Below are 17,348 nucleotides of genomic sequence, written 5' to 3'. Positions count from 1 at the left end.
AATCAAATTATATAACATAAGCAAAAGGTACTTCAGTTATCAAAAGTGAAAATACTCAATACAGAAAAATGGTTACGTAACATGTTATTTTATTATTATTATCACTAATACATCAGTGTCTATGTGGTATCTTACTGTGGTAGTTAGTTGAGGTGGAGCGAACTTTAACTTTGTAAAGTTTCATATTTTACAAAGTCACCAGATGTTCTGTGTGTAAAATCTGATCTGTGAAGTAACTATGGCTGTCAGAAAAATCTGGTGGAGCTCAAAGTATTTCCTTCTCAACTATAATAGAAGAATGAGTATAAAAGCTTGACCACTGACAGTGACACAGTGAAGACACTAATGAACAACATATTGAGGTTTTAAGGGATTACATCCACTCAAATGTGACTAATGTAATAAAATAACTTAAATATTGGTCACAAAAGTGTGACTGCTGTGGCCTCACTATGTTTTCCTGTCGACTCATAGTATGAAAATGTGAGGTAAGCCCAACACACGTGGCTTGACCGGCACTAGGACCCGGTGGAGCTCTGGATGATGAACCAGCGGCTGCCGAGTCAAACTATAAACTGTAGCGGCCAAACTGAGTCACTGGGCCGCACGGAGGCTGACAGAGCTCCGCCGTGTCTGTGGCGATCACACATGTTAACGACCGTCGCTTTTTAAATGAAACATCCAAGGGATTATTACTGGAAATAATTAAAAAATACCAAACGACATGGACTCTAAGCGCCAAAGTGGTGAGTAACAGCCTTTCTCTTTTCTGCAGCCTGTCACATGTTCGTATTTATCACGACAAAGAAGTACAGTAACTTTACAATGGCAACTCTGAGAGGAAGCCTCCTTAAACAGAAAGGCAAAAAATGTACATTCAACATGTAAGGAAGTAAACGGATCTGCTCACAAACATCCTACACAGGATATATCCAAACAGGATAAATACACTAAATGAAATCATTCATCACATACTTGTTGCTTGAAAATCACTTTAAGAAATTAGATACAGTCTGACATTTAAAACAAAAGATCCATACAGAGCAGTTCTGTTTTTATTAGACCTCATGAAACAAATCTGAATTAAAGGACTATCAGTCCGTTCATTAACCGCCTCGCGCCTGAGACGGAGTAACGGGAGAGTGATGTCATACACCTACACGCCGGTTGGTGCGCTGTGTGTGCGCGCGCGCGCGCGTGTGTGTGTGTATGAGGATGGAGGAGGAATCCTCACTCAGGTGGAGTGATGCAATCTGATACCAACAGAGAAGTGCCTCGTTGGAGGCTGCAGCCGCAGCTCAATGGCTGCTCTGTTTTCAGCGCCTTCAGGCGACAGTGCTGCAAACAGGAAGCTGCATAATGTGACACCAGGTGACCGGCATCGGCTGAAAATCTGGCAAACGAGGATCACAAGTGACTGTGTTGAAAGAAACAATGACCATTGTGGATTTATTAAAGCATTTATTAATGTTTGTTGAATGCTGGCTGCAGGTAATTGGGCCATGCGGCTCATTATTTTGGGATTGTGTGAATTTACACAAAAATGATGTCAGTTCCCTTAAATAAAAGGAGAAACTGAGATGAAAGATATAGCTCATTCTAATTTTAGAGGCAAAATTCAGTCAAAACTCCAGATGCTGTTCAAAGCCTGAGCATAAATGCAGCCGATCAGAACTATTTTTACTAACAGTTGTGGGTCAGCTCTTATAATTATCATGTGATGGTGATAATAATAAATACTGTGGGTGCACCGTTACACCATCAACTCTCTACCAATGTTACATTCATTCATAAAGTGGTTGTCAACAGGTATTTTTCACAGGAGACACTTTCAGTTGTTCAGTAGGTGAAGCACAAGTGTTGATAATAACATTAACGAACCAGCATGTGCACCAAGACCTTGAGACCAGCATTAATTAGCTCTCACTCCATATCATTTACACCTGTGCTTGTCCTACTGCCACATGTCAGTATGTCTTTCATGAGAAAAAAGGCCCATGAAACACTTGGACAAGCAGCTTGCACTGCATAACCGTATTGTTTTGTAGCCAAACACTTGTGCAGCTGTGCACTCGTGAAGAAAATATTCTCACTGTGGACAAATCAGGATTAATTGTTAATGGTATTCTGGGCCAATAGCACAACTGCTGCAACAAATGCTAGTTATTTGTACAAACTGAGGTTGTAAAATGTCTTTCAATAAGGCAGAGTTAGAAATACACAGGCAACGTTTCCTTTATCTTCAGGGGGATGTTTAACAGTGGATGTATCCCCTCTCACGTTTGCACACCCACAGGCTGACACACCAGTTCCCTGTTTAACAACTGTCCCAAGCTTTAACCTCGACCGTGGCTCTCATTACATTTCCCTTTCCTCTTCCTTCTTCTCACCCAGTGATCCTCCACCCAGCCTCCTCTGTCCGCTCTCTGTCAGAGTCAGAAATTGCTCAGCTCTTTATTGGTTTCATTTTAAGTGATCACGTTTCTTCTGTAAACCTCTTGACACGTTTGAGTACTTCTGTCATCGAGATATATAAAGCAGCAGGTCCGTGCACGTCATGCTCATCTGTTCAGTGTGGGTGGAAACTAAACTGATGTGGTGATAACACTCTTCGACCAAACAGGAAAAACACTGGATCAGCATCATATCACTCCAGGGACACACTGTCACCAAAAAACAACTGGACACTGTGTGTGTATGTGCGTGTGTGTGTGTGTGTGTGTGTGTAATTTGAATTATTCTGATGATTGGTTAAGACCTTAACCTTAACCTGTTATTCAACCAAAAGAAAAGCGACTAAGGCCAGTTTTTATAAGGAATATATCATTTAAGTTACCGATTGAAAATGAGTCAGGCACATTTTACACTTTGTTTTCTGGAGGGATTAAACAAAAATACATTTTGTGTTAATTACACACTAGCTGTTTCCTTATTTCCAGTCTTTATGTTAAGCTAAACAAATCCTTCTACAGATATGAAAATTCTAGCCGTCAGTCCATCTGACTCTTGGCATGGACGCTGATAAGTGTATTTCCTAATCTATTTTAACCTTTAAACTGTCTAAAAACTGCATAAAGCTGCTGAGTTTGAAGGGTTTTTCTTGGTTTCAACACCACAAACCACATGTTCACATGACGTTGAGCCACTCGATTTAAAACATCAAGTTGATATTTAGGGAGATGTGCGTATTCAGCTACTCCCTCCCCCTGTTTCCCAGTCTTTGTTTTAAGCTACATTAGCTGGCTGCAGCTTCATATTTAGTGTACAGGCATGAGAGTGGCATCAGTGTCTCATCTAACTCTTGTCAAGAAAGCAGATTTCCCAAAATGTCAAATTTCTCCTTCAACTGGAAGAAAGGGGAATCTTTTTCTTACCAGCATGCATCAAAGCTGTTTTTGTCAAGCTAATTAACCGAGGCAGGTGGTTAATTAGTCCATGGTCACTATAGTGGCTGAACGGCCAAATGAAAGCACGGCACAGCAGTCTGTGTTTTAAATCAAACTCACGCTGTGCCACAGAGTCTGTGCCTCTCTTTCCTGTGTCTCCTCACCATTTACTATCTGAGGAAAGTGATAAGATACCGAAAGAATGTGAAAAAGAGACTGTTTTCCCCCAGCTGCTTCTTTTTAAAGATTTTGCCAGCTTGGTTCTGGAGGGGACTTTTTAGCATGTCTGACTGAACGCTCACCCCGGGCGAGCAGTGACACCATCGGCTGTTGTCACGAAAATATGAATTACGGGATGCTGCATCTCTGAAGTAGACTTTTGTCTCAGAGGGGGCCGTCAAGACTTGAACTCTGACCTCTGTCTGAAGAGGATGGGTGTCTGGAGAAGGCATGGAGGGAGGCGGACGAGGGAAAGGAGTTAAAATGAAGGGATCGGAGAGGGAGGAGGGACAGAAAGAAAGGAGTGGAAGGGAGAATGTGGGATCTGGAGGGACCTGGGAGTGCGGGGGAGGCAGGAAGAGGACGCCTGCTGTCGTGCTAAACAGCAGCTTCATACACTCTTACATTGAAAAAGGCATGAAAAGCGTATGTTTGTGTCACATAAGTAGGTCTTGGAGGTTCCTGTTGCAGTTAATCACATGCCTCAGGAAACATAATTCATGGAAACAACAAGCGATTCAATTCAATTCAATGCACTCATATATTTCTTCCAAGTCCTGAAGTGTTGAGTAAGAAAATAAAACGGCAGGATAGTTAAGATGGGAGCGGCAAGTCAGGGAGGAGGTTAGCCTTCGATTGATGGGTAGGACGTGTAATGATGGGAGCGAAAGCCTCGGGTTAGGAGGAGCAAAGTGTCTTTTCGCTGTCACCCTGCCCTCATAAGCATTATGCGGTGAGATAAACAGCAGCAGCAGTGAGTCGTAGCTGTTTTGTTCTGAGCTGCAACCAAACACGCCAAATCAGTTCAAATGAGAGTCGCATGGCTCAGGTCTCATGACTGACCTTCTGCAGGAAGTCTGTCTGCGGAAACACACAAAAATGTATGTGAAAGCACACACGTGTACACACACACACACACACGTTTTCCAAAGCACTCTTGTGAGTGTGTTTGCTCTGTATAGGTTGATGTCTCTGTTTTAAATTACAGAAATAGCGTGTGCGTGTGTGCATGTGTATTGTGGACATAAATCTGTTTACACAACCACATTGTGGGGACTCGCCTTCCGTATGGGAACAAACACAAGTCCCCATTATGTAAATCATTAAAGGATGAAGACTTGGGTTCTGGTTAGGTTACATCCCCAAGAAATTAATGTTGGTCTGTGTAATGTCCCCAAAAAAGTGTGTGTTTTTATACTTGTGCTTGCTACATAGCGAGGACCATGACCATGAGCATGTCCTCACAACTTTAAAGAGCTGTTTGAAGGTTAAGACTTGGTTTTAAGGTTTAGGTTAGAATTAAATTTAGATTAGAGTTAGGGTAAGGGTTGGTGTCGGGCATTTATTTGTGATGGTTTAGGTTAGGTTAAGGGGCTAGGAAGTGCATTATGTCAATGGATGTACTCACAAGGATAGAAGTGCAGTTGTGTGTGTGTGTGTGCGCACAGGCGCTCCCTGCAAGTTAAGCGAATGTCTGTTTCCATAGGCGAAAACATTCAAAGAGAAAATCTGTGCCGTGTGTGTGTGTGCATGTGTGTGTGGAATGGGGGGTTACAAAGATCCCTCTGTGGGTGAGACCGACCACAAGCCTCCAGAACAGCTGATTCTCAGCCTCTGAACCCTCCAGTCCCCCCGAGAGAATGAGAGAGAGAGAGAGAGAAAGCGAGAGGGAGAGAGATACAGCAAATGAATGGATGGCCTTGACTGTGTAAAGTTAGACTTCAAGAAAGAGAAAATAGACCAAAGGCCCTGTCTGGAACTCCATCAGCCCACTCTTGGCTTTGTTTACACTGAGATTGATTGTATTGAATCTTGTGGGTTTTTTTCCAAGAGAAGTGGAGCACAATAGATCTTTAATTTGAGTAACGATCAGCTGAGCAACTTTTTAACTGCTTCTTCAGTGGAATGAACCGAGAACGAACAAACCTGGGAGCTGGATGGAGGGAGAGTTCAGGATGTCGGGACAGAATGAGAAACAGCAGGATGGAGAGAAGTGGAAAAAGGGAGAGGGGACAGTGGGCGCAAGAGGAGGTGGGATGGAGGAGAGAGTCAAGATCAGGAAGGAGTGGAGAGTAGCTTCTGTCAACAGCTAAGACAGGAAACCACAGCTGCTGGACGAGAAATACTACACACACACACACACACACACACACACACACACGCTTGCACACAGCTGCTGGAGATATATCCTTTAACCCTGAATGGCCGTGGATGGAGTCGATGCAGCTGCGTTGCACCACTCCCCTCTTGGACTGTGTGTGTGTGTGTGTGTGTGTATGTGTGTGTGTGTGTGTGTGTGTGTGTTCCTGTTTTGTTTTTTGTTGGAGATTCTGACATTGTATTGTTTGCTCTGGTCTTTTGCAGAGCATTGTGGTCGTCTAATTTTGGCCCTCGTTGAGACAATGGTGCATTGTCAGACTGGGGGGGCGGCGGAAGAGGCTTTGGGAGAGTGAGGGCTTTTCTCTCACTCTCTCTGTCCTCATTGTGTGTGAGAGACTGTTTTGATCTCATTTTAACTTAACCCTTGCACCAGTTCTTTCAAAAGAGTTGCATGTTTTGCAGTGTGTTTTATCCACAAGCATCTATTTTTACCTACTGCTCAAAACTTTTTATGTATTTTTATATTAATTTTAACGTCTGCCTGGTCGCCACAGAGGAAGTGGTCAGTTTTCCTCGCAATGGCAAATTAGATTCATCAATGAAATCAAATGAAACCATGTACTGTTAGAAAGAAAAGGGGTCAAAGTATATAAGGTTTATAAAGGAGGTAGACTTCTTCCTCAGTGGACAGCTCAGTGGCTTTTTTGTGTTTTGGGTGAAGTAACATTGTAAATTTCACAATTTGGATGCCAAAGAATGACAAAGATTAAATGCGTCCCTAAAATATGTTTCTTGGCAGCGCGGGAAAAGAAACGCTTAAAGAGCACGTGGGCCATCGTGGGACAATAAAACTTTCCAATGAAACCCAAACTGAAATTATTTTAAAGGTTAGCAGCTTAAGCTCAGAATGATTCATTCCATCTGTTTAATGGCAGGAATAATACTTCATCATATCAATAGTGGCCTATATCCAATATTTAATTCAAGGTCAGCCAATTACAGCACAGAAGCGGAGAAAAGCTGTCTGCTGAAGACTCAGACTAATGTCCTTCATGTCAGACCTCTCAGACATCTCTTATGAATGCACGATCGACTGAATGAACTAAATGAGTGCCAGAGGCAGTTTGGTTACCATATCCTTTTCCATCTCTAGTGGAACCACAGATTTTCTTCTTTACTTTGGCTCCATTTCCTTTAGGGAAGGAAGCTTCCTGCCCCCTCCTCCTCACCTCCTTTTCTCTCTGACTCTCTTCCCCCCTCTCCTCCTCCTCTCTTTGTCGGCAGGATGTGTGAGAGTGTGGCAGAGCTTTTGGAACAATGTCAAGGTCAAAGAAGCGCACACACACACACGGACACACACACACGCAGACACACAGGATGTCGGTGTTGAATGGGAAAATGGTTATTTTTCAAAGAAAGCTGCAAGTGTCCGAACTGAAGGTGGGATTTGGTCTGTGGTGGTGCAGGGACAAGGCAACAGACAGAAAACTCATACACCCAAATATGATGGATAAAATGTGCGGGGCGATGTGTTGGATGGATGCTAAATATCTCTTCCCGGTCAGCTGTTGCAACAGGCGGTAAGCTGTGTTACAAACTGACTTCATGCCCCTTGTGAGCTGCCAGTTTAGCTCACACTTGCCTGTATGGCCTTGCATGCGTGCCTTAACTTGATACTTGATGCACTTGGTGTAATAGCACACGCATTTTTGCCATGGTGCTCAACACCAGCAAGTATTTTACTCTCATTCTGCATAACTAAATATTATGTCTTTTTGTCTTTTTCGTGGTTGTCAGTGGTGATGGAGCGACTTGTGAACGAGCTGGGCTCTCTGCTGAAGATGCTGGACCACGAGACGGTCAGTCCTGCTACTGCAGACAAGATGGCCTCCATACGTAACATCCTGGACTCGCTGCAGCTGTCAGGTACAGAGTTAAGTCTCAGATGAACGGGGCGGTGTACATAACACCCCTCTGGTCTATATTTCCCACCAAATTAGTATCATTAGGTGCAGTAACATTCAAAACTTTGTCAGTTGCACTATGCTAATATTTATTTTTGATGCATGGGGCCGATATTTTTGTGCTTGTACGACGCAGCAAAGGTACAGTAAGATCCTTTAACAAGAGCAAAGCACAAACAAATGTTAGTCTAACGGGGAGATGCAAATTAGTACGGAGGCAGAGAACGTCCATGCTTGCAATTCTTTTTTTAAATGCCATTATCTTGAGATCAGAAGTTAATTATTTCACTATCTCGAGATCACAAAGCTCATTCTCTTGTGACAACGGGTTAATTTACCTCTTCATCTCGAGAAAACAAAAGGTCCATATTGTGAGCTCCAGAGATAATTAACCAGGGATCGCAAGAAAACAAAAGGTTGTTTCCTGTTATAATATTTTTCAGAGATGAAGAGTGCCGTGCCAGCATGCACAGATACTGTACTTCATTCTTTATACGTTATGATTCCCTTCAAACACCCACCAGTGTGGGTTGTTTCTTTTTTAGTTTGCCTATGCCAACGAGAATTCTGTTGTAGCCTCCTCTGCAGCAACACATCTGCTTTTAGTTGACCACTGTATGTAAGCCTGTCCCTACAACAATCAGCCATTATGCAAATAAGCTCATATCAGATCACTAGAGAATGCATTCTTGCAACAAATTTCATTAAAAAGTGTACATGGTTTACTTTGAAACTCCCAAACCAACCCCACAGAGCAGTGTGTGAGCATCAGGGTTCAATCATGAATCTTATGAAGGCCTTTTGCTTTGTCGAGATAACAAGATAAATTAACCCGCAATCACAAGAAAACGAGCTTTGTTGTGTCAAGATAATGAAATAATCAAGTTGTGATCTCGAGATGATGGCATTAAAAAAATAATTGCAAGTACAGCTGTTCTGAATTACATGAGGTACAACTATAAACGAGACTGGGTGACTTTTATTCGTCTAATGGAATTTGACCGAGCATGCTTGCGGTTTTTAAGCTGCATCCTGCCTCATTAATTCAGTTTGACACTTGCAGCCATTCAACCGAAGCATTTCTGAGTTGAGCAATTTGTTCAAGGTCACTACAACAGTGTTTATTTCGACAGGGACAGAACATTCTTTCTTACTCGTCTTTATGCAATGGGGCAAACTTCCTGTCATGAGCCAGCCCCACTGCAACTGCACAACGCTGCACAAGATAGAGTACAGTAAGTGTAGGTAGAAACATGCAACACAATGGCGTGTCCATGACTCCAAATCTCACTGAGACCTTTACAGTAGATCCTTGTTTATCTTCGAGAATACAGGATGTTGGAGTGGATAAAAGGATTGAGGTAAGAGGATAATGAAATGTAAAGCTGAAGGAGGATGATGAGAGGAGGTCAGAGAGAGGAGAAAAACAAAACATCCTGATAGTAACATGTCCTCACAATTGTTTGAACGGACCCAGGCTGCCCTGCCTCGCTCTCCAGGGTTTTACGCAGCACATTAGCATATTCCACATCCATTCATCTTTTTACAGCCGAATTCTTTGGGGATTTATTTCTCACACTGATTCTAAAACACTTCCAGAAAGTCTGAGAGATTTGGCAAACTCTCACATGCATTTTATGACTTCAGTTGTCTTTGTTCTTCTGGTACACAGATTTACAAGCTCGAGTATGCACTCCCTCACCGTCTGACTTTTCATACAACTTATTTGTCTAAACATTCAGATTGTTCAGTATTGCTGCTCAGTGAGCACTCACTTCCCTGTTTGCTTCATCTTTGTACACTCTGTACAGTCCTGACTCTCCTGACCTTAGCACAGACCACAAACCTAACCCTGACTTTGATCCTGTTTCTAACCCCTAATTTATCTTTTCCACAGTCAATGGATCAGATGTCTACATGAACAGCTGTCTCTATGGCAACGGCACCAGTTTCGTAGAGTCTCTGTTTGAGGATTTTGGTGAGTACACGTTCAAAGCACTATCAAACCAGCTCAAAGTCTTATGTAAAGATGGTCATTATCGGATATTTCCAATCATCATTCTGCAGCATTTATAAAATGTATAACACAACAGAACGTATGAGAAGATTAATTCTCTGTTGTTCCACCAGACTGTGATTTGCACATGCTCAGTGCATCTCCAGTGGAGCAGAAAGAGCGCAAAGAGGAAGAGGAGAAGACTCATCCTCATAAATCTGTAAGCCGTCTACAGCATTTACCTGTCAGTCCATTTGTCTTCCTTGTCCTAAGATTTTGGTTTAACTTTAATTTCAGACACCGACTGACACGCCTCCTCCTCTGCCAACCACCCCCCTTCCTGATGACTACTATGAAGAGGCCGTTCCTCTAGATCCTGGATCCACACCTCAGTACTTCACCACCAATATGAACAGTTCTGTACACACACAAACTCACATATAACATGTAACATAAAACACATATTTGCACATTCATGAATAATTGTCACCAACTGAATTATCCAAGTTTCTCTTTCTCATAATCTTTATTTCATCTCTGTCCTGTAGCTTCCAGGAACTCTGTAGAAGATGCCTACTACGAAGATGCAGACAATAACTACCCCACCACCAGGATTAATGGACCTCCCAAAAACTCCTGTGAGTCCTTCCTGTCTTGCTAGCAATACAATTTTACAACTATAAACAGAGGCTTGCTCAAATTGTGAAGTGTGTGGAGGACATCTGGAACACAACAAGAAATGATTTTGTAAATTGATCATTTATGTGATTTTTGGTGCTCAGACAATGACTCCGACGCTCTGAGCAGCTCCTACGAGTCTTACGAAGAAGAAGAAGATGAAGCCAAAGGACGGGACCGACCTCAGAGATGGACGGCTGAGGAGAGCCCAGACGGACCAGTTAGAGACTGCCGCATCTGTGCCTTCCTGCTGCGAAAGAAACGTTTTGGCCAGTGGGCTAAACAGCTAGTCGTCGTCCGGGACAATAAACTGCAGGTAAAAAGAGCTGCTGATGGGAGTTTACTTAAACTTTCAAACCAAAGGATCTAGTATCGGCACAGCATTGCTAGAAAATTTTCAAGGGTTACAATTTAGTACCAAAGTGAAATAACTTCAAATGATACATCAAAGTCTCTCTGTTGCAGTGCTATAAGAGCATCAAGGAGACCACTCCCCACACAGAGCTCCCACTGAATCTGTGCAACGTCATCTATGTCCCAAAAGAAGGCCGGAAAAAGAGACACGAGTTGCGCTTCTCGTTGCCTGGAGGCGAAGCTCTGGTCCTGGCTGTTCAGAGTAAAGAGCAGGCCCAGCGATGGCTCAAGGTACCTTTATACACATTATCAGAGGGCTGGTGCTTAGACAGACAAGAGTCAGGGAAGATACAGGGGATGTGGCTGAGGTTGTTTGGAAGTCAAGGTTTTCTTGTTCTGGAACCAGGTGGTGCAAGATGTTGGCAGCCAATGTAGCAACACTGAAGGACTGGACGGATCCACTTCTCCCATTATACAGAGGAAGTTGGAGCTGGACAAGGTGTGTATGTGTGTGAACGTTCAGCCTGTTTATCGACAGTATTTGTGTTTCTGCATGTGCATGAGATTTGACGAATGTCTCGAACTTTCTGTCCAAATGACGGCTCCCTCTGCCAGTTTAACAGCTGCCGTTAGCTGTGTCTGGGTTTTTCTTTACTGTAAACTCTATCCCTTCATTTATTTAGGTGACTTCACTCTGCATCTATACTTTAGTTTTTACATTTCAATGTCTGTTGCTGACATCACCTCTTTCAGCCCACGCATGACACAACTGTTCCTTTGGCTGCTACTTACAAGCAGTGAGTGAGGTGACATTATTGTGGTTGCTGAGCTGGCCAGTTTTCAAAGAGCTTCATACCCTCAACAAAGTTTTGGCACACAGCTGCAGAGCCAACGAGCTGAATGCATGGTGACATGGCAGTTACACCCTATGTTGGCGGAAGAGTTTTAGAAATAATACCCTATATTTCAAGAAACTTGACGACGTGATCTTTAGGAGTTCAAGGTTTTGTACAAACAGGATGGACATATGTTTAAATATGTTGCTCTCGTCTCTTAAATGAGGAAAAGAGAAGGAATAAAGGTTTCTACCTTCATTTTCAGGTGCTGCAGTGTGACCGGCAGGCATCAGACTCAGACAGCGGGCCAACAACAGACTGCCAGCCCATTGCACAGGGACCAGGACGGGACGCCACTGACTCACTGAGTAGGTTTACCTTCATAAGCTAGCAGTCATTGATTAATTTGTAATTACTGACACACAACACATACACACAAGATTGTACAGCAGATTAAAATCGGATTTAACATTAGATCTGTCTCCACAAGTTATTGTTTGCAATTACTGTAATTCTAATGCATGTTTAAAGACTTTTCCATGAGTTAGCAAAGAGACGTTGGGGCAGAGATTCCCTCACCCATGTTGTTAGAACAGGAGGAGGAGGGTGAGGGTGAAATGAATAAATTAGATCTCAGCCACAGTCTTTGGAAATGTAAACAAGGTTGTTGCCAACTGGAACCCAGACACACACCTCCTACTATGACATGGCTCTGCTAGCTACCCACGAGCTAACGGTCAAGTCCAGTAAATGATCAGCAGAGTTAGCCAGCACTCTAAATTTGACTGGATAAATTTATGCAGCTTCACCGAGTTCAAGATTAGTCATCAAAAATATTTCTTTGTTTTACAGGAAGTGAAAAGAGGGTCGATATTGATGTAAAATACTCAAACATGAAAGTTCAAATGCTAAGTTTGCTTCAACTAAGAAGTGTTGATTCAACTTTACGGTCATTTTGGAAGTTTGCATTGATAAGCACAGACGAAAAATATTGCAAACATTTAATGCTTTTAATGAAAAGTCAGTGTTAAAGGTGCATTGTTGTTGTTGTGTTACCCGTACCTTATTTTGTCCTTAGAGGAAGTGAAGACTAAAATGTCCTTGCTTTTCAAAAATGTCCTCACCCTTACTGTCTTGAACTCAAGCCCCCACAAGTATACACACGCACACACACTCTTTTAAGAGTCTCATCAAAAGCTCATACGCTATTTTCGTTTATCCATCCACAAAATCAGGAAGGATCAACCAGGGGATCCGTGATGGTGGGTCAGAATATAGGTCAAACACAGTGATGTTGTTTCAGTGTTGTTACAACCTGTTTACTGACTGAGCGGCTCTGAACCTAAAGAGGCATGAGAGAGAGGGAGAGACAGGAAGTAAGGCGAGAACAGATATGACATCCTTCCTGTCCTCTTCCTGCGATTGTCTCCCACTGACATCATAGGAAGCAGGGTGGACAGAGCGCTGCAGCACCTGGTACGTGCAGTGTGAACACACTAACACACTCCAGGGAAAAGCTGAATAAATAAAAGACTTCTCTGAAATGAATACAGTAGACTGTCACTGAATTCTGAAAGTACAGTGAGTCTTCGGTGGAGGAGTTTTCACAATAATACCTCTCACTTGAAAGCTTTTATGCTCTTTTGAGTTTTCATTACATGTTATTTTAATGAAATTCAGAAAATTTGTTAGCATTATCGACACCTTTAATGTAACACAAACACAGCAAAGGATATGACAGTGACGAAGTAGCTTTTAACTGGTTGTACATGATGTACCACGTTCCACCTCCAGATATCGCATGGCAAGTACTCCATACTGTCAGCCCCAGCGTGGTCTTACCAGGGTGTGTTTGATTTCAGACAGGGGCAAGCGCGGCGCGTTCTCAGAGCTGACGGGGTCGATGAGCCGAGCCGCGGGGAAGAAGATCAATCGGATCATCACTTTCTCCAAACGGAAACCTCCATTACCTGGAGAGCCTCCCTCGTCTTCTGGTCACCATGACAACCCACGCTGCGGTGAGAACACAGATCAATCAAGAGGCTTTTTGATCGACTGACTGGCTGGTTGGTTGGTTTGGGAGCTGCTTATACAGGATCTACTGAAGTATGTGCAGTTTTACGTGAAGTAGAAGTTTGGTTTGAAACTCATGACGACCATTGTGCTGTAAAAACATTGTATATTTCTCATAATTCAAATCTGAATTTTGATGAATTACTCAAATATATAAAACTTTTATTGACATTTGGAAACAAACACATTGAGAAACAGGAGCTGAACAACAATTCCTCGTCTCTCTCCACAGGCTACCTCAGTGTGTGTCTGAGCGGCTCGTGGAAGGAGCGTTGGTGCGTGGTGCGAGGCGGAAGCTTGTACCTGCAGAAGGACCCTGGGGACCAGCGGCCACCAGTCATCATGGTGCCGCTCAAAGGAGCAGAGGTGGTGCCAGGTGGCCTCGGGCCCAAACACCCCTTCTCCTTCTGCATCATGCAGGCAGGCAACGAACTGGCATCTTTAGAGGTACTACATTGGGTAAAAGTTCAACAATTTGAACTGTCAGAGGAGATTTGTTGTAGGCAGACAGAAAGTTAGCATGTGGACAAGGATGACACACCTACACTTTTCTGGAAACCAAGTAACTTGTGTGTGTGTGTGTGTGTGTGTGTCCATCAGGCCAGCTGCTCAGAGGATCTGGGCCGCTGGCTGGGTGTGTTGTTTGCAGAGACTGGCAGCGCCACTCTCCCTGAAGAGCTGCACTATGACTACATCGACGTAGATACGCTCACTGACATACGGCACGCTGCCAGACACTCCTTCCTGTGAGTCACTTCCTACAGTATATGTTTGTGTGTCTGTGCATGTATTTATCTGGAGTTGTCTGCCTCTTATTATGGCTTTTATCCTGAAATGCATCTGTTTCTGCTTCTCTGTTTTTTTCCGTTCAGATGGGCCACTACGAATGCTGCTTCCTCCAGCAGTGCCTCAACAGACTCCAGAACATATGATGAGGTCTATGAGAGCATTGCGGTAAGGAAACATGTGACCCAATGATAAAACTTGGAGACACTTTAAGCTTCCTGAGTCTTAATCTTTCTTTTTGGCTTTTTATGACTTAAAACAGGCCCTGGAAGTGTTGTAAATTTAAAAAATGTGATTGTTTTTCCCACAGGAGGGGGATGTTGAAAGCAGAGGTGGACAGGTGAGACGTCATGCCTCCTTCTCCAGCAGGGACTCTGAAAAAACTGAGCAACAGGCTGCCATCAAGAGACATGCCTCCAGTGAGTGTCCTTTCATATATACAACTTATATATGATCGCAAATGTGGCTGCAGCTCTCTTCCTAACCTGAAAAGTGCTAAATATGTTACCTCTGGCTTCTTCTGATCATGACTGAGGTGAAAAGTGAGTCAAGGTGGAGCGTCTCACACTATCTGCACCAATGTTGCTCTGCCATGTGTTCTGTTAGATGTAAATCAATATGCACGGTATGGGAAGACGCGTGCAGAGGAGGACGCCAGGCGGTACCTGACCCAGAAGGAGGAGCTGGAGAAGCAAAAGGAAGAGCTCAGAAATGCACTGGTTTCCCTCCGCAGGGAGAAGAAGGAGGTGAAGGAGGAGATGAAGAGTGTCACAGGTCAGAAGCAAATCACACACACAGCAGTGTTTAGACGTCAGCTTCGTAGCACTACTAACTATGCATTTGTGTGTTTGTGTGTGTGTGTGTGTGTGTGTGTGTGTGTGTGTGTGTGCAGGTCATGGTGTGGAACAGCGGTTAGCCAAGCTGGAGACGCTGTGTAAACAGAAAGAGGAGGAGAGGGTGGAGCTGGAGCTCAGATTGACAGAGGTCAAAGAAAACCTGAAGAAGTCATTGGCTAGAGGAGCACTGGGTCCGCCCACTGACACCAAGATCAGTGTCAAGGTAAACCACGGCAGCAGAGACGCTATCCTGTGTAATCCTTAGAAAAGTATACACCTTAATGAATTCACCTTAATACTGTTAATGTCTGTCAGATGACAAAGTGCTGTGATGTGTCCCGCCACTGGATTTTATTACTAAACCTCAGTATATCGCATTATACATCACTGCTCCCAGCTAATAGGTAGTCCAAGAAAGTATTCTTAAATTTTGCTTTTGAATGAGTGAAATCTGACATTTGTGTTTGGTGTGTGTGTGCATGTGCATGTGTGTCTTTGTGTGTACAGGCACAGGGCAGTAAGGTTGAAAAGGTTTACAATGAGACTGTGCCGGTGAACTCAGCATCTGAGCTCCGTAAACGCCCTCCGTCTCTTTACGCCTCCTCCAAGGGGAACGTCATGCAGAAGGCAAAGGTAGAGTGTGTGTGTGTGTGTGTGTGTGTGTGTGCACGCGTTCGTGTGTGCGTTCGTGTGTGAGACAAGGACAGTTTCCTCACTTTGTGCTGTCTCATGGTTCTCAGGAGTGGGAGTCAAAGAGGGCGACCTAGACTGATTTTAAAGTGATCGACAGATGGAGAAAAAAACCGAGCTGTGACGGTAAGATGTGTGAAAGCAGAAAGAGATGAGGAGCAAGATAACTGGCAATGAGAAGAAGAAGAGGAAGAGGATGAGATAGGGGAAGAGGACAGACTGATACAAGCTTCCCTCCTCTCACCTGTTAAGAAAAAGGTGAATATTTGCAAGTACAGGCAGCATGGTGTCATCTCCACCGCTGTAAATATGACAGACTTGACTGATGTACCAGTACAGTATTAATGTGGATCACTATGAACATGAAATATAAATGTTTGTGTGAGTTTGCGTGTGTGTTTACATTTGCACAGGGCTGCAGAAAGTGAAAATGTGATTATTTCATAGAACTGTGTAGTAACGGGGGAGTGTGGTTCATCAACACTGTGAGTTACAGGCAAGACTTTTTACCTACACCGGCTGATTTTATGCCCTTTTTACACGATTCTTGTCGATGTAAAATGAAAAACTAAAGTAAAGAAGTTATTACTATTAGCTTAAGTTATCTTTGTTAGTGAGAAATGAATCCCACATCTTGTGAGGCATATTTAAACCATTAGGAAAGCATATTGTGTATGACACTGTTCCTGAAAGCCATGAGTAAATGTTTATTATTGCAATGTGAAACTATTGGTTTTTAACCATTATCTGTGTATTTTTCATATTTGCCTTTTGCACTTTATCTTGTTTTATTTTGTGATTGCACAAATGTCTTGGAAATTAGCCTTAGCACCCCACTTTGAATCATTTTAGGACAAATGCCTGCGTCTGCTCTCCCTGTTCATCACATCACAGAGATATGAACAAACACACTCATGTTGGAGTAAAAGATGACTTTATGGAGAAACTTTGTCCTGTTTGATTTTGTTTAAATGTTTGTGTTTCTTTAATTCCCTATACTGCAGTAGTTTTTGTGTTGGTTGGGAAACTTTTACTGTAAGAGAGCAGAATCACAACTGTGAAGCGCCATCTAGTGGTTGTAGCACTTGTTTGATGAGTTGTTCAAATGCCACACTTTTGCAGTCAGTGCCCAAGAAATCAACATATTCGAACACTTTGTACAAACTGATAATGATGCAGTACTTCCTTCTCCTATTTCTTCCCATGCAATGCATTGTGGGAGACAACACTCCCAAAATCAAGTGTTTTTGTGTGGAGTGAGAATTAAAGGGTCAGTCCACCCAAATTCAAAGAACAAACATGTTTTTTTCACTTATTCCTAGTGGTTACTTTACAAAATGTGCAACAATATCTCTACTGCGTTTCTGTAACACTGGCTAACCCACAGAGGTCACCATCAACATGTCACTGGGACTATTTCTTCTCAAAAC

At 43.1% G+C, this 17,348-nt stretch overlaps 1 protein-coding gene across 2 annotated transcripts; it reads left to right on the top strand.

Moving 5' to 3' along the window:
* Positions 1-588: 588 nt before the first annotated feature.
* LOC143333339 (actin filament-associated protein 1-like 1) lies at positions 589-17,206 on the top strand. Of its 2 annotated transcripts, XM_076751411.1 has the most exons (19): positions 589-746; positions 7,503-7,631; positions 9,567-9,647; positions 9,800-9,885; positions 9,963-10,080; positions 10,214-10,303; positions 10,448-10,659; positions 10,809-10,988; positions 11,104-11,196; positions 11,799-11,901; positions 13,396-13,551; positions 13,839-14,053; positions 14,207-14,352; positions 14,479-14,560; positions 14,703-14,811; positions 14,999-15,166; positions 15,285-15,451; positions 15,736-15,861; positions 15,969-17,206. In XM_076751411.1, the coding sequence occupies exons 1-19, from the start codon at positions 725-727 to the stop codon at positions 15,993-15,995; spliced, it is 2,310 nt and encodes a 769-aa protein (XP_076607526.1). In that variant the 5' UTR covers positions 589-724; the 3' UTR covers positions 15,996-17,206. The 2 variants fall into 2 exon arrangements, with proteins under 2 accessions (XP_076607526.1, XP_076607527.1); XM_076751412.1 differs by lacking the exons at positions 589-746; positions 7,503-7,631 and adding an exon at positions 9,011-9,030.
* The last annotated feature ends 142 nt before the right edge of the window (positions 17,207-17,348 follow it).

The sequence above is a fragment of the Chaetodon auriga genome, chromosome 15 (genome assembly GCF_051107435.1).
Source record: "Chaetodon auriga isolate fChaAug3 chromosome 15, fChaAug3.hap1, whole genome shotgun sequence".
Lineage (NCBI taxonomy): Eukaryota > Metazoa > Chordata > Actinopteri > Chaetodontiformes > Chaetodontidae > Chaetodon > Chaetodon auriga.
Note: the sequence above shows the minus strand (reverse complement) of the source record. Positions and strands in the feature narration are given on the sequence as shown.

What these genes read in the sequence shown, in the direction of transcription:
- LOC143333339 (XM_076751411.1), top strand. Translation starts at nt 725, where the DNA reads ATGGACTCTAAGCGCCAAAGTG. An exon ending in GCTGCCAGACACTCCTTCCT is followed by an intron (nt 14,353 to 14,478) that starts GTGAGTCACTTC and finishes TTTTCCGTTCAG; the next exon opens with ATGGGCCACTACGAATGCTG. An exon ending in CATCAAGAGACATGCCTCCA is followed by an intron (nt 14,812 to 14,998) that starts GTGAGTGTCCTT and finishes GTGTTCTGTTAG; the next exon opens with ATGTAAATCAATATGCACGG.